We start from the raw sequence: 25,869 nt of genomic DNA, 5'->3' as shown, positions 1-25,869 counted from the left end.
ATCTCATTTTGCATTCATAAATAACTAGGTACCTTTTATATGTAAAGAAATGTGCATGCTTTGCTCTCTCAAGTGTTAACTTTCTTTGCCTTCTTTTATTCTAACATGCCTTTATCTGTGGCGTTTACGCCCAGATCCTACCCATATACCGACGATTAATGATGAGCAGCACAGATGCAGGTGCAGATGACACAGTAGAGCTGCTTTAATGTTGCATTCATTTGTGTGCTAATTAGTAATAAAGCACTTAACTAAGGGGCCCCCAAATTCACCTTAACTGAAAGTATTTATCACAACCACCTTCTGCTTTTAACTTAACTCCTGCCCTTATTCAACAATCTGTTATTTCCTACTTTTTGCATTTTTTCCCCAGAAATTACACAATGGGGTTGTTACATTTTTATGGAAATGTAGAAGCATTTGTGAGCATGTAACCTTAATTATTGTTCTTGCTTTTTAAGATTTTGCTCTTTTTTATATTTTGGCCATTTAAGCCTTTTCCTTATTAGCTCAAGTGAATTTATTACTGAAGTAGCTGCTTTCCTTTAACATTCAGTGTCATTTGCCCCAGTATCTATACTGCACATCACTAATCGTCAGTATTTGCATACAATTAAACTTAACAGGAAAAGGTGAATTAAAAATATGGTACAATAAAGTTAATATTTAAAGATATGGCCAAACATGCACATTTCAAAATTTTGTTTACATGCAAGTATACTAGCACCTATTTCTAAATGTAAAACAAGAGAAGAAAAAACTGAACGATTAGATCATTGAGAAGTAAAACTGGATCATTTATTTGTGAAACTGATTGACATGAAAACCTCCAGCCACAGTGTTATTCCTAGACTGAACCTGGAAACCCCTGGACTAGAGTAATGTTTTTTTAATACAGACGGCCGTTTGTCTATCCTGAGGTGGACACAGCTCGGATCCTGGAGGCAACAGTGGCTGCAGGTTTTCGTTCCAACCTAGTTGCTTAATTAGAAGCCAATCCTTACCAGTAATAGATCTTATTTCATTTCATGGCTTGTGTTTTAACTCTACCATGTCAGTTCATTCTTAAATCATGTAATTTTTTTTTCCTTTCTAATGATACATGCATCATTAAAGTGATTTGAAGCCTAAAATGGATGAGTAATTTTCAGTTCTTCACTTTGCAGGCACACACACACATACACAAACCAACCAGTGAAAAGTTTTAGAACAAGTCAGTTTTCCTTCAAGTTTAAATCAGTTGAAATGCAATTACAGTAATGACCTAAAATGGTTAACATGTAAGCAGTAAAACTGCCAGAGGCTTAGATTTAAAGTTTAGATTAGCAAAACACGAATATAAAAGTAAATATCAATATTACAAATGGGCCTTCTTCCGGGAACAACTAACAGGTTACAATGCACTGATGTTTGGCAGCAGTTAAAGTAAATTAAGCCTTGCAAGGTGAAGGAAAAATTTGCACAGGTGTTTCAACTTATGTTGATTACTTAAAAAGCCTTTGTCTTAAAACACAGTTGGGACAGACTGTGTTACTACACCCTCTGAAGTACTACTTGGACAATATTCTAGTGATAATGGTAAGAAAACGGCAATTAACAAATGAAATAAGATATTACATTGCTACCCTTAGAAGTATGTAGGTCTTTCATTTTGAGAAATTGCAAAAAGAAAAAAAAAAGTTTAAAAGTAAACCTTTTTTCCCCCTTTTTGTATTTAATTTTGATTTTTGTTCACAAATCCTTTATTAAGAGCTTAACCAGTACAGTTGATTCTGCTTGAGGCCTTTGATGTGCCCTCTACTCATCTGGAAAACGTGTCACAAAAATGTTATATGTGTGTGTGCGTGTGTAAAGCCACCCTTTTGACACCTGTGTCAGTTTTTCTAGGAGTTGTAATTAGTGCAAAATGTATGTTGTAAAAAAATAGCAGGAGGGAACAAGGAGCTAATGGACATCAACCAGGGAAAGTCCTGAGACCAGTTCTATTAACTTAATAATCTGATAACAGCTAAATGTTGAAATTGTATTTAAATACAACACAAAAAGGTCCAGTGCAAAAAGCAAAATCAATAGAAAGAAAGCAGAATTGCATGAAGGTTTATTAGTCTAAGAGCTATGATCTATGGAGGTCTCTGTAGGAATTAAGAATAAGTCCAGTCTGTTACTCTAAATTACACATGTATTTCTCCATATTTAGCATACTTTCAGAAAAAGAGGAGGGGCCAGTGCACAAAGGCATTCTGGCAGCACAAAATCTAGGAGTTAATATAGCACTAGTGTCCTCCAGAAAACAGCTGTTATTTAGCAAACAGGAACCAAAGGCCGACCAGTAGATTTCAATTAAACTTTTAGAAAAGATAAAATAGGCAAAAACATTTAAGCTTCACATTCCCAACTTCTATTTTCCGAATACAAACTATTGATCAGGTATAAATGCACATTTTCTACTCTGTATGTTTAATATCTCAAGATTTAAACCATTTGCTGGAGTGATATTGATAATTATATTCTAATATATTTTAACATGTCATTTTACAGGGAACATAAGCAAAACCTTTCATTATCCATTATAACTGTGCAGAATTAACATTGTTTCTTACTCTCTACATACCAAGGGTTATTTAATTTCACAATGAAAATGCCAGTTTCTCATAACAATGAAATGTTGGGAAAAAGAAATCAATTCTACATATACATCTTATAATATTAAATTTGTCTGCATGCCATATCTGTCTAAATAGTCAATGGTTCATCCTGATAGGCACACGATAAGACAAAAGGGAACAAAAGTTCTGCTCTTTTTTATTAGTGAACCAGTACTCTATTCCAATTCAAAGAAAAACAGTTTTGCAAATAATATCAATTTATTTATACAAGGAATTTTTTTTTTTTTACCCATAAGCTTATTGTTAAAGCTAATTTATACAAGCTGTTTTACTGAAGATCAATATCTGCATTGTTATCTTCAAGGTAACGAGTGGTGAAAAAGCACAATCTACAATTTTGTTGTTTCATCCCTCATTCTCTGCTCACTGTGTTACGTTCAAGAATAACCACAATGTAAATTTATCAGCTAATGTATGTCTTTTATATAAAGAGATACACATAAATTAAACTATCACATTCGGAGCTGGAACTTCTCAGCAAGCATTGACTGCAAGGCAGAAACAGCACCCAGACAGGATGACCATCCATTGCTGGGCAGAGACACACACACTAAGGTCAATTTCACAACACCAGTTTAGCTAACCTGCATGTCTTTGGACCGTGGAAAGAAACCAGAGTATTTGTAGGAAAACACATAACACACCTAGGGGTAGAACATGCTGGGTGCACTTGGGGCATGAAAATTATTCTCCTTGTTGTAAAGTCACAGTGGTGACCACTGCACCAGTGTACCATTCCTATTTACAACTCATCCCAAAGCACAGGAAGGGGTTCAAAGGACTGCTGTAATGAAAATTTATCTGGTCATTTTTATTACACTAGGGGGCTTTGCCCCCTGCTTGCTTCGCTCGCCAACCAAACACCCCCCACGCCAGCCACTTTATGAAGAGGGGTGCTGAATCTACCCCAAGGAGACACAGTCGCTCCTCCGGATCCCCCTCTTAAATGGCGATACAATGGGAAACAAATGGTTAAAAAAAAAAAAAAACTTTCTACAGTGCATCACTTTTTCCACATTTTGTTATTTTACAGCCTTATTCCAAAATGGATTAAATTCATTTTTTTCCCTCAGAATTCTACACAAAACACCCCATAATGACAATGTGAAAAAAGTTTACTTGAGATTTTTGCAAATGTATTAAAAATAAAAAAATTGAGAAAGCACATGTACATAAGTATTCACAGCCTTTGCCATGAAGCTCAAAATTGAGCTCAGGTGCATCCCGTTTCCCCTGATCATCCTTGAGATGTTTCTGCTGCTTAATTGGAGTCCACCTGTGGTAAATTCAGTTGATTGGACATGATTTGGAAAGGCACACACCTGTCTATATAAGGCCCCACAGTTGACAGTTCATGTCAGAGCACAAACCAAGCATGAATTCAAATGAATTGTCTGTAGACCTCTGAGACAGGATTGTCTCGAGGCACAAATCTGGGGAAGGTTACAGAAACATTTCTGCTGCTTTGAAGGTCCCAATGAGCAGAGTGGCCTCCATCATCCGTAAGTGGAAGAAGTTCGAAACCACCAGGACGCTTCCTAGAGCTGGCCGGCCATCTAAACTGAGCGATCGGGGGAGAAGGGCCTTAGTCAGGGAGGTGACCAAGAACCTGATGGTCACTCTGTCAGAGGTCCTCTGTGGAGAGAGGAGAACCTTCCAGAAGGACAACCATCTCTGCAGCAATCCACCAATCAGGCCTGTATGGTAGAGTGGCCAGATGGAAGCCACTCCTTAGTAAAAGGCACATGGCAGCCCACCTGAAGTTTGCCAAAAGGCACCAGAAGAACTCTGACCATGAGAAAGAAAATTCTCTGGTCTGATGAGACAAAGATTGAATTCTTTGGTGTGAATGCCAGGTGTCACGTTTGGAGGAAACCAGGCACCACTCATCACCAGGCCAATATCATCCCTACAGTGAAGCATGGTGGTGGCAGCATCATGCTGTGAGGATGTTTTTCAGCGGTAGGGACTGGGAGACTAGTCAGGATAAAGGCAAAGATGACTACAGCAATGTACAGAGACATCCTGGATGAAAACCTGCTCCAGAGCGCTCTTGACCTCAGACTGGGGCGACGGTTCATCTTTCAGCAGGACAACGACCCTAAGCACACAGCCAAGATATCAAAGGAGTGGCTTCAGGACAACTCTGTGAATGTCCTTGAGTGGCCCAGAGTTGAATCCGATTGAACATCTCTGGAGAGATCTTAAAATGGCTGTGCACCGACGCTTCCCATCCAACCTGATGGAGCTTGAGAGGTGCTGCAAAGAGGAATGGGCGAAACTGGCCAAGGATAGGTGTGCCAAGCTTGTGGCATCATATTCAAAAAGACTTGAGGCTGTAATTGCTGCCAAAGGTGCATCAACAAAGTATTGAGCAAAGGCTGTTTAATACTTATGTACATGTGATTTCTCAGTTTTTTTATTTTTAATAAATTTGCAAAAACCTTAAGTAAACTTTTTTCACGTTGTCGTTATGGGGTGTTGTGTGTAGAATTCTGAGGAAAAAAATGAATTTAATCCATTTTGGAATAAGGCTGTAACATAATGAAATGTGAAAAAGTGATGCGCTGTATTTGCTCGATTAGCTGCTGCCTTGCTGCTGCCGCATGATCTGCATTTCGCGCAGTGTTTCAAACATTTAACAGCCTGTACAACAGCTGTCCTTTTGTCTCACTGCCTTGTCTCTGCTCTCCCCCAGACATCCTCTGCATACTTCTGTCATATCACCTATGTCTATATATTCAATCTCTTTTCGCTTTTACTTTTTCGTCAATATCGCATTGAATTTTGATTCCACGTTTGGAATTAACGTTGTGATAATACAACGTATAACTGCCCGTGAGTATCATTTCTTTCTCTCTACACGAACTGTGTCCGACAATAGCATTCACACAAATGAGAAATGATTGAACCGTGTACAAGGTTATAAATGTTTTAGATGTGGGCAGGACTTTTCCAAATCTCTTTGCATAAAATCTTGTCTCATGGGGCTTGAAATTTTCTCTCGCGAGATTTCACTTTCACCAAACAACAAATCTTTTAATTCTAGCGGATACGCCTCTTCATTGGGAAGAAACACTTTTTTTTCCCTGATGGCAACACGAATTAGACTATCTACATGTCTCCGACTTAATAGTTTAAATTCAAACAATATATTCAATCTCTTTTCACTATTCCGTTATTTCACCAAGTAATAATTTCCATTTGTTTGAGCTAATGTGATCTTTACTATCATTTTTTTTGAGACTTTCAAATTTTTGTACTTCAATTATCTGTAACCTGCTCTGCATGTGTATCACGCCAATGTTTTTGAATTCTTTACAACGTTCTACTTTGTCATTTACTCTTTGTCTTTTATTTCCTGCCCCGGGCGTGGTTACATCTCTTGGCACAAAGTCTCGTTTCACGGGATGTGAAAGTGTCTTTCTGAGAAAGTCACATCTCGTCTCTCTTCCCAAGATTTTTTTTATTGTAATAGAGAACATTGTTAAAGCAGTAAAATGTCTAACATAATGTTTCTAAATATGTTTATCCCAAATTAATCAACTAAGCAGTCTTCTTATGAATATGTAACTTATAATGTGCATCAATACACATTAAGAAATCATACAAACATACACAATATAACATGTACTCACACATTCCACAATAAGTAGCATTTTTGTGTCTGAGAAAATCTTCTTTATAGTTTATGCCTATTAAAAGCAACATCTTCTTGGACAGAATCTAGAGAAAAGATGCTGTGTATAATACATATTGTCACAAACTCGACACAGAGTCATAGAAAGGTTTGGGGCAGCCACCCGTATAGTTGGTTTCCTGGCTGCAAAAGTTGTTTAAATGAATACAGTAATCCCTCGCTATATCGCACTTCGACTTTCGCGGCTTCACTCACGGATTTTATATGTAAGCATATTTAAATATATATCGCAGATTTTTTGCTGGTTTGCGGATTTCTGCGGACAATGGGTCTTTTAATTTCTGGTACATGCTTCCCCAGTTGGTTTGCCCAGTTGATTTCATACAAGGGACACTATTGGCAGATGGCTGAGAAGCTACCCAACCAGAGCGCGTATTACGTATTAAATAAAACTCCTCAAATATATTGTGAGCACGGGGGCTCTTCACACCCCTAGAGGATACGGCCGCTCCTCAAAAAACACTGAAAGATTACCTTCACATTGCTCTCTTCTTTGCTGGGCTTACATATGGCTGCTTTATCAAGCAATATGCTTCCTGCACGGTGCTTCGCATACTTAAAAGATCAAACAGCACGTATTGATTTTTGATTTTTACTTTTCTCTCTCTCTCCAACTCTGACATTCTCTGCTCCTGACGGAGGGGGTGTGAGCAGGGGGGCGGTTCGCACACCTAGACGATACGGACGCTCGTCTAAAAATGCTGAAAGATTACCTTCACGTTGCTCCCTTCTGTGCAGCTGCTTCGTGAAGCGACATGCTGCACGGTGCTTCACATACTTAAAAGCTCGAAGGGCACGTATTGATTTTTGATTGTTTTTATCCGTCTCTTTCTCTCTCTCTGACATTCTCTGCTCCTGACGGAGGGGGTGTGAGCTGCTGCCTTTCTTGCAACTGCTTTGTGCGGCGGTGCTTCGCATGCTTAAAAGCCAAACAGCCCTATTGATTTGTTTGCTTTTCTCTCTCTCTCTGACATTCTCTGCTCCTGACGCGCATTCCTTTGAAGAGGAAGATATGTTTGCATTCTTTTAATTGTGAGACGGAACTGTCATCTCTGTCTTGTCATGTAGCACAGTTTAAACTTTTGAAAAAGAGACAAATGTTTGTTTGCAGTGTTTGAATAAAGTTCCTGTCTCTACAACCTGCTGTGTTTCTGTGCAAATCTGTGACCCAGGCATGACAATATAAAAAATAACCATATAAACATGGTTTCTACTTCGCGGATTTTCACCTTTCGCGGGGGGTTCTGGAACGCAACCCCCGCGATCGAGGAGGGATTACTGTATAGCACTGATGTGCACATAACCGAGTCCAAAACAGAACTGAGGGAATAGGGAAAAGGTGCAGGCTTTTAAAGGGGAAGACAGGAAGTGAGATCATAGGGGTCGGGCTCATGAAGGTCTTCAGCCATGGGTTCAAGCCCGGATGTGACATCACAGGGGCCGGTGCCGGCAAGTCCCCTTCCATAGGCTCGGTCCCGGAAGTGACGTCAAGAGAGGCAGGTGGAATTTCCCAGGAATGGTCTACAGGAAAGGGAGAAAAAGAGTCAGTGCACTCTGCCACATCCCGGTATGCCTCAGAACTGCCCTTACTCAAGCCCTTTAGCTGCCTCCCATGTGCATGTGTGTGACAATATACATTTTCGTTTCAACAAGTGAGACCTTTTTTGGTTTACATAATATTATATACTCTCTCTCTCTCACACACACACACACACACACTATATATAAAATTTGTAATATTTTACTTGCATTAATTCAGAGCTCTGTTAATTTGACTATAGATGATTTTATTTTGTGCACACACTATGCTTAATTAAATTTTCAGCAATTGCTTTATCAATTACAAATGGTAGCATCAACAATTTAAATATTAAATGAGCTAAATGATGTATATGTATGTATTGCATACACAGTACATGCTTTTCTTGTCTGGAACAGTCTGTATGAAGTATGTGGTTGCTTATTTTATAACATTAACTACAGTATACTAAGTACTGTATTTGCAGTCAGACAACTCATATTTTGTACCCAATGTTCTTGACAGCTTCTTTAATCCTTCTTCCTCTACAATGTACATAGGTACTTTTTATAGTTGGTACCAGGAAAAAATCTGTTAAGGGTGTGCTTGAAATTCTAAAGATATTTTGGTGTTCACTAAGCCATTTCAAATAACCTGTGACACTTTACTTTCAGTTCCAATGAAGAGCGAAATAACATCTCCATATTAAAATGTGGCATTATAAAAATCAGATTTTTATTTTAGTAATTGATATTTTTATACTATTACCAACCTCCACTCAAAAAGGTTTTATGGTTGTATGTTTCACTTTCTCCAATAATTTTAAATTATGTTTTGTAAGTATTAAGACAAAATTAATGCCCAATATGTTGAATATCCATTTGTTTAATTAGAAAGCATAGTTCACATGCTAAATAAAAATACAAACTAACTAATTCACACAAAAGAACACTATGAATAGTGCCATTTTTGTTCCCACTTTAACCATTTCAGTATGAAGAGGAGTCCATGTAATATGGATGGATGAGGGCTTACGCTGCACAGATGTGTCGCTTTTGGTGTAAATTACTGGTTCACGCAGTCGTCATCTGACTACTGACAAAAGTACGAATATTTTTAGGGCGCAAGTTAAGTATTTCATCACAAACTGACCATTCAGACCAACAATACTATCCACGCAATTTCTCCAAAATAACATCAAGTTGTGATCTGAAGGTCCCTAAAAGACCCACTCTATCACACTACTTGGTAATTTATGTCTGTGAGTCTCTGTGTGAAGTAAAACTTTCAGACATTTGTGCAGAATCTAAAATTAATACTGGAAAGTAGCTCTTTTTTAATAAAAATTTAAAAAAAAAATGAAAATACAGCAAAGAAACATGAGGGAATTGTAATTATGCAATTTATTTAGCAACAATAAGTGCAACCCTTTTCAAACATTCTACATGTGATATCCATCCATATGTTGGTATTATGGGCAAAAGTCCATGACAAGGTATATTTAAGAATTCTAATAATTTTGGTATCTATATATGCTTTTTAGACTGAATTTTTTTTCAAAACAAAGAACACTTCTTATTGATTACTTGTACTCTCCACTAAGCACATTTGATATCAGGTATTCACCTCTCTGGCTTGAATTGACAGAAGTACAGCTTCTTGCTCACACTCACTCATACCACTATGAAGCAAACACAGGACATGACATGACGTCTTCTATACTCTCTCCTTGTTTCATATCTCCAGCTTAAAACATACATGTATACATCGACAAGCCCACTTCATCCGATGTAGAGCTGCAGGCAGCCAAAGTCAGCAGGAACTAGCCAATCAAGTAAGCTCACTTATTACATACAGCTCATGTAGAAAAAACATTACCTTTAAAGAAACCAGTACCCTGACATAAAATCACATTTTTCTTTTTTTTTTGTATGCAATGATATTCCTGCTAATCTATTATTTTTTATTCATTCAGTAATATGAAGAGGTACACACTATAAACAGGTGTTTCTCTTTTGAAATACATGTAAAAAAAATACTCTGTTTAAAGTGAGCAGTGATTCTCCCAAAAATTTAACTTTCCAACTAAATGCTATTTATTGGATTTTTTTTTGTTTTCCTCTCCTTTGCTGTTAGCTGCTCATATGCCATTTTATCACTCATTGTCTTATACTGTATAATGTTACCATTAATCAATTTGAAATTTGCTCTTTTTTATTGCAAGTTTAATCCAATTTGCAGGTTTATGTACAGTCTGTATATGATGTATCATTTAACTATTTCCACTATCGTACTGTAACATATACTTGTGTGAGTATTTTGAGCCTGCACTTAATAAAAAGAGTGCTATACAAAAATAATTTGAAACTGAAATTCAGGGTCTTCGGCAAAACATATTGTGGCAACAACAACCACAATTTAGAAAACTGGCCCAATTAACCAAACCAGCACATCTTTTGGTACATGGGAGGAAGACACACAGATGGTGACTGGGTGTGGAATATGAACCTGGAATGGTGTGGTAGGAGTGACTAACTAATGCATTACAATGGAATTATGCTTACATTTCTAAACAGAATGGTTTCCACTGGTTAACACTACTGCCTCACCACTCTTGAGATGAGAGTTCATATCCTGCATCCTGGGATGGATGTCGTATATGTGCACATTGCACAACCTCCCTTTGTCCACATGAGTTGGTTTTCATAAGGGATTCTGGATTCATGTCTCATTCTAGAAGGTTGATTGGCAGTACCAACTTGGCCTTGTTTGGCAGTGTAGTGTAGTGATTAAGACTTTGTACGTCAGACCCTGAGGTTGTGGGTTAAAATTGCTTTACTGACACTCTGTGACTATGAGCAAGTCACTCAACCTGCCTGTGCTCCAAATGAAAAACTGAGAGAATTGAAACCAATTGTACCATAAAATGTTTTAAGTCACCTTTGATAAAGGCGTCTGCCAAATAAATAAATGTAATGAATGAGTGTGACCTATGATAGATGGATCAGCATCCCATCCAATGTTACATTCCCTCTGCTGTTCTCTTATGAAATGTTTGAGAAGTATAGGTGGACATAATATATACTGTAATGTACAGCTTACAACATTGCAAATTTTTTTTTCTAGCTCTGTTTCCATGCCTTCTATTCAAAAATGGTCACACAATGGTTATGACATGAAAGTACAGTAAATTAGCTTCAATCCAAGATCAATTTCATATGTATGGGATGAACATTTTAGAAATTAGGAGTACATCATGTATTTCATACCCCTTCTTTTAGGTATCACAAGTATAATTAGAGTAATGAAATGTAACATGTGGTACCCAGTTTCCCAAAGAAAGTAATCCATTTAAAATTACAACTTGTTTTTTTCCAAGAAGCAATTAGTAAAGTAATTCCATTTCAATATCTGAGAAGTAACCACATCATGAAATGCTTTATTTTTACATTACTCTCTAAACCTATACAAATATCAGGGCTGGCTGCAAGTCATATCTATGTCTGCAAAGATGCAGTTTGAAAGAACAAATGCTTCAGTATCCTAGATAAAGGCAAGAGTTGCCAAGCATATATTCTAAAAATGAAAGGGCAGAATTAAGCACTGAGAAAGAAGAAAATCTTATTTTGAATATGTTAAAAGGTGCTATTTGTAGTTCAACCCACACTAGCCCATGGCATGTCTTACACATAAACCCCGCAGGCAAAAACAGTATTACACTTTGATCCTTTTAATTAAAAATCATGTCCCACATCTGTAAAAGGCAACTTTGTTACCTACCTGGTGTGTCTTGAGAATGACAATATATAACCTCATCAATAAAAAGCTGATAACATCAAAGCTTAGCAAAACAAGGAGATAAAAAAGATTACAGAATGTGAACAATCAGCTGCACCATGAACAGACTTATGAATAGTTAGCTAAAATATGCTAAAGTTAAGCAAATTCCATGACATCAGCCATGCATTTTAAGGTTTCTTTGCTTAGCAATGTTATGTTAACTGGCATCCCAGTACCCAATAACTTCAGACTACAGCAATAGAGAAGAATCACATGATACGACTTTGCAATTGTAATTTTTCTTCACAGAAAATTCAAAGTTATGCCAAGAGATGTCCGGAGGAGAAAAAAAAAAATTCTCCTCAGAGTAATTTGGTTCTACTCACTCACATGCACCTTCTCAATGACCATTTGCAGAATGGGACAAAGACGTGCCCCTCTTAGATTAGCACGTAACCCCACCATGAAAACAAAGAATTCTGCATCTCAGTGCCTGTTTAAGTGAGCAGACATGCAAATCAATAGTTAAGTACACGTACATGCACCAACAAATTCCTATGGAATGAAAGTTAGGTACACAAATAGAAATTCATTTTTTTATTTTTGTAAAAAGACTTAATTGAGACTTAACATACAGCACATTTTTTGACACACTAAAGCACTACCAGAAATATCACAGGATTTTATTCCAACACTTCAGTTGGACTGCTTTACAAAACAAAAATTCTAATTTACAGAGGAACTAGATAAATCTGTACATTTTAATGAGAAAAAAAAACAACTTCCTCCATTACTTGAAGAAAAATTCAAACACTTTTCAGCTTTGCCACAACCATTTCTTTCATCAAAGCGGTTGCAGGTCGCTTTTTCACCCTTCCCAAAGTTTCCAAGTATTTCATTTCCCTCCCCCAATTCATGTCATTATAACCCCTTATAGCACCAGCATACTGCAGATTAATTACAGATACGCCACTGACTTGGTGAACACGCCTGAGACTTTGAACAAGGCAGCATTTTGAGCAAATCTAGGCATGTTGGCCTTGAAACAACCTAAGCTAATGGGGTGACCTCAAACTAGTTCTTTTTTGCAGCCTTAAATGGCAAATGAAATGTAAACTGAGAGCTGAACAGAAGAAAGGATGAAAGAGAGAGGAAAAAAAAAAACAAAAACACACACAAATCAGTCCGGCCAGCTGACAGACACTGTTGACAGAGGGTGCATATTGTGCTGAACACAGCAAATACTGAAGGTTGTCTGTTTAGGAACAGCTTAATGTCTCCTAAAGTAAAAAGACCTAATGGCAGTAAAAGCAGAAGTGCTTTTAAATAATAGATCGTTTTGTCAATCTGCCTAGTGCTCCTCACAAAACCTACAAAAAACATTTGCTCCTAAATACAATCAGGATCATTCCGGAATCCTTGGTTCTAAACATTTAGTATTTTCTGTTTTACAAAGGGCTTCAGGATGAGAACAAGATTCATCAGCAAATAAAAAGGAATAAACCCCCCCCCCTCCAAAAAAAAAAAACAAAACAAAGCTAAATCTGATACAGATGCTGCCATTTGCACCCCTTTCAAAAGTGGGCTCATCTTTGCCCCAATTGACACCCACAAACTGGAAGGTGGAAAGGGCTGCATTCAAATATTAGGAATAGGTGTCCAGCACCCATGGTGCATGGTCAACTAATTAAATAGTAGTAATTGTTGATAAAATAATGATCGTTAATTCATAGTCTAGCCCGTAAAAGACAAACTGAAGTCATCAGTCATCAAAGAGTTAATTTCTTATTAAAATTTTAGTAGTCCAGGTCACAATCCTGTAAAAAAGAACACTAGGGAGTGGTCAGTCTTTAGCCACTTATCAAGCTGCTTATTTCATGTGTCCATTTAAAAAATCATTATTGGAGAGCAAGTGAAGACAGTCTGAACATGTTACTTTCCATCAGACAAAATGATGCAAATGTACAACAAAAGTAGAGCATGATAGTATTGTAAGCCTTCAGTTTAGAAAAAGTGAGGGGAACACAACAAAAAGTTATTTTCCCAAGAGAAAATTCCTGGGCGTTTCTGCTTTGGCTGATACTGCAGTAAGAACAATGCAGCAATCAAAATACTGTTCACAGGGGAAAAGATAAAGTAGAGTTCTACAACAATCTGGACCGGAATCCGTGGCAGAGGCAAGGGTGCTCGATGCAAGTGAACACATCCCCTTTTCTCAGAGGATTATATTTCATAATTTTACACCTTCTCTTTGCGCTTTAGTTTGGCCATTTTTTTGGCACTGCCATTCTTGTTCAGCAGCTTCATCACACGGTCTTTGTGTTCAAGCACTTTCATCATGGCGTCACGGGTCTCTGTGATCTGATCCATAACCAGCTTGCAGCGTTGCATGTTACCCTGTAATGCAGTCACATAGTGAGAGTTAGAAGGATTTGAGCATCTCTACTACAACAGAAAAAGCAGTACCTATCAAAATGCTTTCCGGGCAATCTTTAGTTTTATGGGATGCTTACAATCAAACTAATTCTTAAAATCAGACCACCAAGCTACCCTATTGTCCTTTAGCTTGATTCTCTTAACTGTCCTACACAAATGCAGGTGGTCTCTTGTATGCCACCCCCACTGACTGAACATAAAAAAAAACAAAAAAAAAAAACAGTCAATTAAATTCAACAAATGAATCACAATGTGGGAGATTAGAGAGCTACAATCTAATTTTCTGGCAATAGGAAAGCTAACTAGTAAAGTTGACTGCATTTTCAAGCTGCAACCTTAGCCTACAATCCTTAAATGTTTTGCCACTTACTATCAAAGAAAATGTGTTTTATTAGTGCACAATACAAATTGAAGAAAACTGCCCACACAAAACACTTAAACCTGTGGCTATATGCAAATTTTCAACATGTTGAGTTTAAGGTACCACACCTGTATGAGCTCATTTATCCGATGCAAATCATCATCTGCTCCAGCCTTCTTCTTGGGAATTAGCCCATCCTGTAATGTAGTAAGACGGCTGTATACATCGTGTTCCAGGTTTGCCTGATAAAATGAAAAGCAGCATGTGACTCCGGGTTAAAAAAAGCACAGAGATGGAGCCAACACATTCTTCAATACTCTTCATAAGTAACACAGCTACAAGCTGAGCTTTTAATATAATTCTTCAAAATGATGATGAAGACTACGCATGTTCCCAGCCCCAGACACAGAAATCCGTATTAGGTTTGTAAAGTTATAGTAATTCTATAAGGCTTTAACTTGGTGGATAGTTGGAGATAGATATCAAAAGAAAGTCATGCTTCCAAAATTAGTTTAAAAACCCTATTTTTAAGGAATAACCACATTTCATGAATAACCAGTAGAAGGCAATATTACCAAACATTATATACTCCATACAGTGAGAGATTAACTCAAAGGAAAAACAACAAGTGCTGCCAAAGGCATTTTATAAATTATACTGTGAAAGTAACTCAATCTAAGGAATTTCTGCCAAAAGTATATTGTATTATGTGTTATTCCTGAATAAAAACTTGATGAGGAAAGCCAGGGGATACAGGAATAAGGCCAAGGATGAGGCAGCAAGAATGGCCATTACTCAACAACAGAAAAACAATCTAACTCTTGAGTGGGCCTCACCGTAGTGAAAGAGGCTAATTTGCAATAACATTGTTTTTCACATTACAGTGTGGTCACTTACCAGTTGTAACAGCTGTGCTGCACACAAGTGTACCTTCCAGCCCTGCGCTCTGCATACCACACCCTTCTGATTAGCCATATCTTGCATGGTGCACTTTTTCTCCTCTGTCAAAAAAAGATGGCTTAGACAGGAAACAAATATTGGGCAGCAAGAAATATATTTTGTTGTATCTGTTGTGATTGTCAGAATGACCATACTAACCTTTTACCCTTATATCACTGTATCTTTGGAAGTGGTGATAGGCTGCTTTCCATGGATTGCGATAATGGCGGAGTAAGGTAACAGGAGGCCTTGGGCGGACTGGCACATAGCGAACACCCTCCTCATCTAAAAGTAGAAAATGGAAAGTATTACACAATGATTGAAAAGGATTTTTTATCGTTATTAATCCATTAATGAATGCCATTTAGATTGCTACTTACACAGAAAAAACTGTTAGCATGAACTTATATTATACTGTGTGTGTATATTATATATATATATATACATATATACACACACGCACACACACACATATCAGATTATACTGAAAGTTTGGGTTTAACATATTATTCTCTAACCCTATTAATGTAATTCAGGGAACACTTACGGCCAAGCAGAAAACATCCTTGAACAATGTGCAGGACCTAATCATGCACACACTAACACACACTTGACCAGTTTGAATCAACGGCTAACCTCACCAGCATGACCTTAGGGATGTGGGTATATCTAGAGAAAAAGCAATGTAGATAGAGGAAGAACATGCAAACTTCACACAGAAAATGAACAAGCACAGAATTCAAACCCCAGGATGTAAATTCTGTGCAGCAAGTATTGTACCAAGGAGCTATCCAGCATTATGACTGGACACTTTTCAAATACATTTCCAAATATTAAAAATGTTAACTCACTTCAGTATATTACTTTTACAAAATATAATAAAATAAAAACAAATTTGGGAAATTAACTACATAATTTGCATATAGTGGAAAAATTTCAGAGAACACAACACATGGTAAGTATGTCCACATGACAGAAAACAAAATTGAGCCGACTGACTGAATTTTGACTTTAAATAGCCTAAAACAACAGTTTTTACAGATTCACTTGAATAGTTTATTTTAAGCCAAGGTTATAGATTCCTAGAATACCTGATATAATTGGTTATACTGCCTGAAGGAGCTACTTGTATGTTTTCACAATAGTTTATGAATGGTGCCCATTGTAAATGAATGTAATGAGGAGGACGATGACAGTAATCACTGTCCTTAAATCCACCACACGATCCAATACCAACGGAACGTATATCCATAAGGGTTTGATGGTCATAGCGTATTACAGAACATGGAAAAACAAGCAGAGGTCAGTGCAGATAGAATGAGCACAGCAAGAAGGAACAGCAGCAGACAGCAAGCCAACAGGTACACTGACGCCACCTTTGAAACTTTCATATTTTCCTATAACTTTATCTTTGATATCTTGCTTTGTATGAAATTCTGCTATAGAAATAAATGTTGTTGTTGCAATGTTCTAATGAATTCTGATAGATGCTTGGATTTGCTGCACACAAAATATGAAAACCATACAAAACCAATAAGACAGGTTTTTACATTTAAAGGAAAAAGGATCATATAAAATTATAGGTAATTACCTCAATAAAGACAGCATTTGAGACAACACGATGCACGAACTACAGTGAAATATTTACATTTCATATAGCATTTATTCCCAACAATACTGCACCAAGATGCTACACTGAAAGAAAGAAATCAAACACTCCTCCATATATTCAAGTTTCTTAAATTAATTTTTAGCAGATCAATAAGCCTTTAGTTATGACCTAAATCGTCATTGTCGGCATATTCAAAAGTTCACTTAAGTGTTCCTCCAGAGGAAACAGATTGCACCAATCAAAACAATAATGGACTCAATACCACCTTTTTGAGACTGCACAGTAGTCAGCTGCCTGAAATATCTGTTTCCTAACCTGGCTTATGAAAAACCTAGTGATGGGCAACAGAAACTGTCAGCCATTTGGTTTTTGTAGTTTTTCCCAACAGTACATGTTATTTCTATGAAATTCCTCCAATACAGATTTTCTAAAACTATGGGTCATGAACATGTTTATGATGGGTTGCTACATGATGTGTAATAAAATTAGATAGTTTTGTCTAAGACTGAATTCTGTGGCGAGTGATATATCACTCTCTAACTGGGGTACTATTTATTGTGGCAATATGCAATCCGAGGTTTAGCCTCTACGGTGGGTTGGTGCCCTACCCGGGATTGGTTCCTGCCTTGCACCCTGTGTTGGCTGGGATTGGCTCCAGCAGACCCCCGTCACCCTGTGTTCGGATTCAGCGGGTTGGAAAATGGATGGATGGATGGAGATGTAGTCTATAAACAACAGATTGATAGCTCAGAGAGCTTTTGTTTTCATGGTACAAAAACATAATAAATATTCCACACAGTGAGACCACCATACCTCTACCAACCTGTGAAACAAACAGACAGATGACAGACAATCAAAGTTTGAAAAATCTGAAGAACGTTTGTTGGACTGCTGAGAACGGTAGGAACACCAATGAACAGAGCCTTCAGAGGGCTGGCCAGAAACACAGTAAACATAAGCAAATTGTATAACTGATAAATAATAGGAAGAAATGGACAAGGAGACAATCAAATATTTCACATCCATCATTCATTAGCCCAAGTTTACACTGTAGCAAGATCTGAAAGTTTAGAAATAATAAACCTGAAAATGTTAACCATAATTTCAAAATATATGTGCAGAACTACTAGAATATGGTAATAAGAGGAAGATCCTTTAAGGTACAGGACACATCTCCTTATAGTATGTTTTTGGCACACAAATGACTGTTTTTTATGCCAGAGTACATTTACACTCTGGATATCTAAACTTAAAGGATTTATGGGGAAATAAATGTTGCAAAAAAGCATTATGGGTCAGGGACCGTAGAAGTAGCTTATACGTGTTCCCAAAAAAACTTCAATTGTTTAAACAAACTCTCCATTGTACAACGCTTTCTAAACACCAATACGGCACGCACCTATATACTCCTTGGGAGGAGATTTGCGTTTCTCTGCCTTTAATGCCAAAGGTCTGGATGATGCCTTTTCCTCATCTGTACTATTGGTCTCCATCATCTCGGTCTCCTCAGTGGATATTACATGCTGCTGTTTACGTGGCTTCTTTCGTGGGGAGGCTCCATGGGGCATGTCAGTTCCAGTAAGTCCTAGACTATTGCTGAGAGGTGTAAGGACAGGAGGCACTGTAGGTGGCATTACAGGAGATGCCAACACTTTGGTAGGAAATAAAAACAAAGAAGTTGTTAGAGGCCTTAATTCAGAACTATCTCCTCTTTGATTCTACATATACATACAGTGCATCCGGAAAGTATTCACAGCGCATCACTTTTTCCACATTTTGTTATGTTACAGCCTTATTCCAAAATGGATTAAATTCATTTTTTTCCTCAGAATTCTACACACAACACCCCATAATGACAACGTGAAAAAAGTTTACTTGAGATTTTTGCAGATTTATTAAAAATAAAAAAATTGAGAAAGCACGTGTACATAAGTATTCACAGCCTTTGCCATGAAGCTCAAAATTGAGCTCAGGTGTATCCTGTTTCCCCTGATCATCCTTGAGATGTTTCTGCAGCTTAATTGGAGTCCACCTGTGGTAAATTCAGTTGATTGGACATGATTTGGAAAGGCACACACCTGTCTATATAAGGTCCAACAGTAGACAGTTCATGTCAGAGCACAAACCAAGCATGAAGTCAAGGGAATTGTCTGTAGACCATCCGAGACAGGATTGTCTCGAGGCACAAATCTGGGGAAAGTTACAGAAAAATGTCTGCTGCTTTGAAGGTCCCAATGAGCACAGTGGCCTCCATCATCCGTAAGTGGAAGAAGTTCGAAACCACCAGGACTCTTCCTAGAGCTGGCCGGCCATCTAAACTGAGCGATCGGGGGAGAAGGGCCTTGTCAGGGAGGAGACCAAGAACCTGATGGTCACTCTGTCAGCGCTCCAGAGGTCCTCTGTGGAGAGAGGAGAACATTCCAGAAGGGCAACCATCTCTGCAGCAATCCACTAATCAGGCCTGTATGATAAGAGTGGCCAGATGGATGCCACTCCTTAGTAAAAGGCACATGGCAGCCCACCTGGAGTTTGCCAAAATGCACCTGAAGGACTCTCAGACCATGAGAAAGAAAATTCTCTGGTCTGATGAGACAAAGATTGAACTCTTTGGTGTGAATGCCAGGCGTCACATTTGGGGAAAACCTGGCACCATCTCTACAGTGAAGCATGGTGGTGGCAGCATCATGCTGTAGGGATGTTTTTCAGCGGCAGGAACTGGGAGACTAATCAGGATAAAGGGAAAGATGACTACAGCTTTGTACAGAGACATCCTGGATGAAAACCTGCTCCAGAGCGCTCTTGACCTCAGACTGGGGCAACGGTTCATCTTTCAGCAGGACAACGACCCTAAGCACACAGCCAAGATATCAAAGGTGTGGCTTCTGGACAACTCTGTGAATGTCCTTGAGTGGCCCAGCCAGAGCCCAGACTTGAATCCGATTGAACATCTCTGGAGAGATCTTAAAACGGCTGTGCACCGACGCTTACCATCCAACCTGATGGAGCTTGAGAGGTGCTGCAAAGAGGAATGGGCGAAACTGGCCAAGGATAGGTGTACCAAGCTTGTGGCATCATATTCAAAAAGACTTGAGGCTGTAGTTGCTGTCAAAGGTGCACTGACAAAGTATTGAGCAAAGGCTGTGAATACTTATGTACATGTGATTTCTCAGTTTTTTTATTTTTAATAAATTTGCAAATACCTCAAGTAAACTTTTTTCACGTTGTCATTAGGGAGTGTTGTGTGTAGAATTCTGAGGAAAAAAATGAATTTAATCCATTTTGGAACAAGGCTGTAACATAACAAAATGTGGAAAAAGTGATGCGCTGTCAATACTTTCCGGATGCACTGTACATACGAGGAAAAAGAAAGAATAAAGTATGTACTCTTATGATAAGGACAGTTACTGTAGGTAAACTGCACATGTACCAGTTTTGGGGAGAGGAAAATAAAATTGCACACATACTGTGTATATGTATATTATATATATATATATATATATATATATATATATATACATACATACACACACACACACACACACACACACACACACACACACACACACACACACACACATATATATTGTCAGAAACTTGACTCAGAGTCATGAAAAGGTTTGGGGCAGCCACCCGTATAATTGGTAAAAAATATATATAAATATAAATATATATATATATAAATATATATAAATATATAAATAAATATAAATATATAAATAAATATAAATATATATATATATACACACACACAGTGGGGCAAAAAAGTATTTAGTCAGCCACCAATTGTGCAAGTTCTCCCGCTTAAAAAGATGAGAGAGGCCTGTAATTTTCATCATAGGTATACCTCAACTATGAGAGACAAAATGAGGAAAAAAATCCAGAAAATCACATTGTCTGATTTTTAAAGTATTTATTTGCAAATTATGGTGGTAAATAAGTATTTGGTCACCTACAAACAAGCAAGATTTCTGGCTCTCACAGACCTGTAACTTCTTCTGTAAGAGGCTCCTCTGTCCTCCACTCGTTACCTGTATTAAATGGCACCTGTTTGAACTCGTTATCAATATAAAAGACACCTGTCCACAACCTCAAACAGTCACACTCCAAACTCCACTATGGCCAAGACCAAAGAGCTGTCAAAGGACACCAGAAACAAAATTGTAGACCTGCACCAGGCTGGGAAGACTGAATCTGCAATAGGTAAGCAGTTTGGTGTGAAGAAATCAACTGTGGGAGCAATTATTAGAAAATGGAAGACATACAAGACCACTGATAATCTCCCTCGATCTGGGGCTCCACGCAAGATCTCACCCCATGCGGTCAAAATGATCACAAGAACGGTGAGCAAAAACCCCAGAACCACACGGGGGGACCTAGTGAATGACCTGCAGAGAGCTGGGACCAAAGTAACAAAGGCTACCATCAGTAACACACTACGCCACCAGGGACTCAAATCCTGCAGTGCCCCTGCTTAAGCCAGTACATGTGCAGGCCCGTCTGAGGTTTGCTACAGAGCATTTGGATGATCCAGAAGAGGATTGAGAGAATGTCATATGGTCAGATGAAACCAAAATAGAACTTTTTGGTAAAAACTCTACTCGTCGTGTTTGGACGAGAAAGAATGCTGAGTTGCATCCAAAGAACACCATACCTACTGTAAAGCATGGGGGTGGAAACATCATGCTTTGGGGCTGTTTTTCTGCAAAGGGACCAGGACGACTGATCCGTGTAAAGGAAAGAATGAATGGGGCCGTGTATCGTCAGATTTTGAGTGAAGACCTCCTTCCATCAGCAAGGGCATTGAAGATGAAACGTGGCTGGGTCTTTCAGCATGACAATGATCCCAAACACACCGCCCGGGTAACGAAGGAGTGGCTTCGTAAGAAGCATTTCAAGGTCCTGGAGTGGCCTAGCCAGTCTCCAGATCTCAACCTCATAGAAAATCTTTGGAGGGAGTTGAAAGTCCGTGTTGCCCAGCGACAGCCCCAAAACATCACTGCTCTAGAGGAGATCTGCATGGAGGAATGGGCCAAAATACCAGCAACAGTGTGTGAAAACCTTGTGAAGACTTACAGAAAACGTTTGACCTCTGTCATTGCCAACAAAGGGTATATAACAAAGTATTGAGATGAACTTTTGTTATTGACCAAATACTTTTTTTCCACCATAATTTGCAAATAAATTCTTCAAATATCAGACAATTTGATTTTCTGGATTTTTTTTTTCTCATTTTGTCACTCATAGTTGAGGTATACCTATGATGAAAATGACAGGCCTCTCTCATCTTTTTAAGTGGGAGAACTTGCACAATTGGTGGCTGACTAAATACTTTTTTGCCCCACTGTATATACACTGCCTGGCCAAAAAAAAAGTCGCCACCAAAAAAAAAGGTCACACACTCTAATATGTCGTTGGACTGCCTTTAGCTTTGATTATGGCACGCATTCGCTGTGGCATTGTTTTGATAAGCTTCTGCAATGTCACAAGATTTAGTTCCATCCAGTGTTGCATTAATTTTTCACCAAGATCTTACATTGATGATGGTAGAGTCTGACCACTGCGCAAAGCCTTCTCCAGCACATCCCAAAGATGGGGTTAAGGTCTGGACTCTGTGGTGGCCAATCCATGTGTGAAAATGATGTCTCATGCTCCCTGAACCACTCTTTCACAATTTGAGCCCGATGAATCCTGGCATTGTCATCTTGGAATATGCCCGTGCCATCAGGGAAGAAAAAATCCATTGATGGAATAACCTGGTCATTCAGTATATTCAGGTAGTCAGCTGACACCATTCTTGGAGCACATACTTTTGCTGAACCTAGACCTGAGTTCTACTGTTGTTTTTCTTCGATTTGATTTCACCAAATGTTTAAGTGATCGCCGATCATGATCATTCAGGATTTTTTTTCCCGCCACATTTCTTCCTCGAAGACGATGGGTCCCCACTATCCTTCCAGTTTTTAATAATGCGTTTGACAGTTCTTAACCCAATTTTAGTAGTTTCTGCAATCTCCTTAGATGTTTTCTATGCTTGATGCATGCCAATGATTTGACCCTTCTCAAACAGACTAACATCTTTTCCACGACCACGAGTTGCGTCTTTCGACATGGTTGTTTAAGAAATGAGAAGCAACTCATTGCAACAGTTGGGGTTAAATAACTTGTTGCCAGCTGAAAGATAATTGTCAATGCAGTAATTATCCAACAGGAGGCTTGTACCCATTTGCTTAGTTAAATCCAGGTGGAGACTTTTTTTTTTGGCCAGGCAGTGTATAATACACACACACACACACACACACACACACACACACACACACACAGAGTTAGGTCCATAAATATTTGAACAGAGACAACTTTTTTCTAATTTTGGTTCTGTACATTACCACAATGAATTTTAAATGAAACAACTCGGATGCAGTTTATGTGCAGACTTTCAGCTTTAATTCAGTGAGGTGAACAAAACGATTGCATAAAAATGTGAGGTAACTAAAGCATTTTTTAACACAATCCCTCTATTTCAGGGGCTCAAAAGTAAGTGGACAAATTAAATAACTGGAAATAAAATGTTCATTTGTAATACTTGGTTGAAAAACCTTTGCTGGCCTGAAATCTTGAACTCATGAGCTAGCTAGCTAGCTAGATAGCTACTTTATTAATCACAAGGGGAAATTCACATACTCCACCAGCAGCATACTGATACAAAAAACAATATTAAATTAAAGATTGATAATAATGCAAGTAAAAACAGACAATAACTTTGTATGATGTTAACGTTTGCCCCCCCCCCCCCCGGGTGAAATTCAAGAGTCGCATAGTTTGGGGGAGTCAGTGGAGCAGGACATTGACAGCAGTCTGTCGCTGAAGCTGCTCTTCTGTCTGGAGATGACACTGTTTAGTGGATGCAGTGGATTCTCCATAATTGATAGGAGCCTGCTTAGCGCCCGTCGCTCTGCCACAGATGTTAAACTGTCCAGCTCCATGCCAACAATAGAGCCTGCCTTCCTCACCAGTTTGTCCAGGCATGAGGCGTCTTTCTTCTTAATGCTGCCTCCCCAGCACACCACCGCGTAGAAGAGGGTGCTCGCCACAACCGTCTGATAGAACATCTGCAGCATGTTATTGCAGATGTTAAAGGATGCCAGCCTTCTAAGGAAGTATAACCAGCTCTGTCCTTTTTTTACACAGAGCATCAGTATTAGCAGTCCAGTCTAATTTATCATCCAGCTGCACTCCCAGGTATTTATAGGTCTGCACCATCTGCACACAGTCACCTCTGATGATCACGGGGTCCATGAGAGGTCTGGGCCTCCTAAAATCCACCACCAGCTCCTTGGTTTTGCTGGTGTTCAGGTGTAGGTGGTTTGAGTCGCACCATTTAACAAAGTCATTGATTAGGTCCCTATACTCCTCCTCCTGCAGCTCACGATAGCAGTGTCGTCAGCGAACTTTTGTACGTGGCAGGACTCCGAGTTGTATTGGAAGTCCGATGTACATAGGCTGAACAGGACCGGAGAAAGTACAGTCCCCTGTGGCGCTCCTGTGTTGCTGACCACAATGTCAGACGTGCAGTTCCCAAGACGCACATACTGAGGTCTGTCTTTAAGATCGTCCACGATCCATGCCACCAGGTATGAATCTACTCCCATCTCTGTCAGCTTGTACCTAAGGAGCAGAGGTTGGATTGTGTTGAAGGCGCTAGAGAAGTCTAGAAACATAATTCTTACAGCACCACTGCCTCTGTCCAAGTGGGAGAGGGATCGGTGTAGCATATAGATGATGGCATCCTCCGCTCCCACCTTCTCCTGATATGCAAATTACAGAGGGCGTGTTGAACATGTGGCCTCAGGTGGTGAAGCAGCAGCCTCTCCATGGTCTTCATCACATGTGATGTCAGAGCAACAGGCCGGAAGTCATTCAGCTCACTAGGACATGATATCTTTGGGACTGGGGTGATGCAAGATGTTTTCCAAAGCCTTGGGACTCTCCCCTGTTCCAGGCTCAGGTAGAAGATGCGCTGTAGAGGACCCCTCAGCTCCGATGCACAGACCTTCAGCAGTCGTGGCGATACTACATCTGGACCCGCTGCTTTGCTGGCACGAAGTCTCCTCAGCTCTCTGCTCACCTGCGCTGATTTAATTGTGGGTGGGGATGTCTCTCCTATGCTGGTATCAGCAGAAGGATGTGTGGAGGATGCAGTACTCCGAGGTGAGAGTGAGAGTGGGTTAGGGTGGTCAAACCTGTTAAAGAAGTTTTTCATTTGGTTTGCTCTCTTCACGTCTCTCTTGATGGTGGCACCCCGCTTCGAGCTGCAGCCAGTGATGATCTTCATCCCATCCCACACTTCCTTCATGCTGTTATTCTACAACTTCTGCTTCAGCTTTCTTCTGTACTGCTCCTTTGCCGCCCTGAGCTGGACTCGGAGTTCCTTCTGCACGCGCTTGAGCTCATGCTGATCACCGCCTTTAAAAGCCCTTTTCTTCTGGTTCAAAAGGCCCTTGATGTCACTTGTAATCCATGGCTTGTTGTTAGCATAGCGGCGTACAGTTCTTACTGGAACTACAATGTCCATACAGAAGTTGATGTAGTCAGTAGTGCAGTCAACAACCTCCTCAATGTTCTCACTATGTGATCTCTGCAGGATATCCCAGTCTGTAGTTCCAAAGCATTCTCTCAAGAGCCTTCTCTGTCTCTGGGGACCACTTCCTGAATGAGCTTGTGGTTGTAGGTAGGACCCTCACTCTTGGTTTGTAGTGAGGCTGAAGCAGAACCAGGTTATGATCTGCTTTCCCAAGAACAGGCAGCGGGGTAGCGCTGTATGCGTCTAACGTTTGCATACAGTAAATCAATAGTCTTATT

General features: G+C 39.2%; 1 protein-coding gene across 3 annotated transcripts in view; it reads right to left on the bottom strand.

The window, feature by feature from the left end:
* Positions 1-12,249: 12,249 nt before the first annotated feature.
* The window catches only part of sap130a (Sin3A-associated protein a), a 102,842-nt gene continuing 89,222 nt past the window's right edge, over positions 12,250-25,869 (bottom strand). For 2 of the 3 annotated variants that reach the window (XM_028794804.2, XM_028794803.2), the window contains exons 17-21: positions 18,413-18,664; positions 15,561-15,686; positions 15,360-15,463; positions 14,591-14,704; positions 12,250-14,062 (exon numbers count right to left, since the gene is read on the bottom strand). In XM_028794804.2, the coding sequence (XP_028650637.1) occupies positions 13,904-14,062; positions 14,591-14,704; positions 15,360-15,463; positions 15,561-15,686; positions 18,413-18,664 (755 nt within the window). In that variant the 3' untranslated portion in view covers positions 12,250-13,903. Of the gene's footprint in view, positions 14,063-14,590; positions 14,705-14,828; positions 15,464-15,560; positions 15,687-18,412; positions 18,665-25,869 lie in introns of those variants that run through there. The other variant, XM_051923587.1, reaches the window with a different exon arrangement.

Source organism: Erpetoichthys calabaricus, chromosome 2, assembly GCF_900747795.2.
Source record: "Erpetoichthys calabaricus chromosome 2, fErpCal1.3, whole genome shotgun sequence".
Lineage (NCBI taxonomy): Eukaryota > Metazoa > Chordata > Cladistia > Polypteriformes > Polypteridae > Erpetoichthys > Erpetoichthys calabaricus.
Note: the sequence above shows the minus strand (reverse complement) of the source record. Positions and strands in the feature narration are given on the sequence as shown.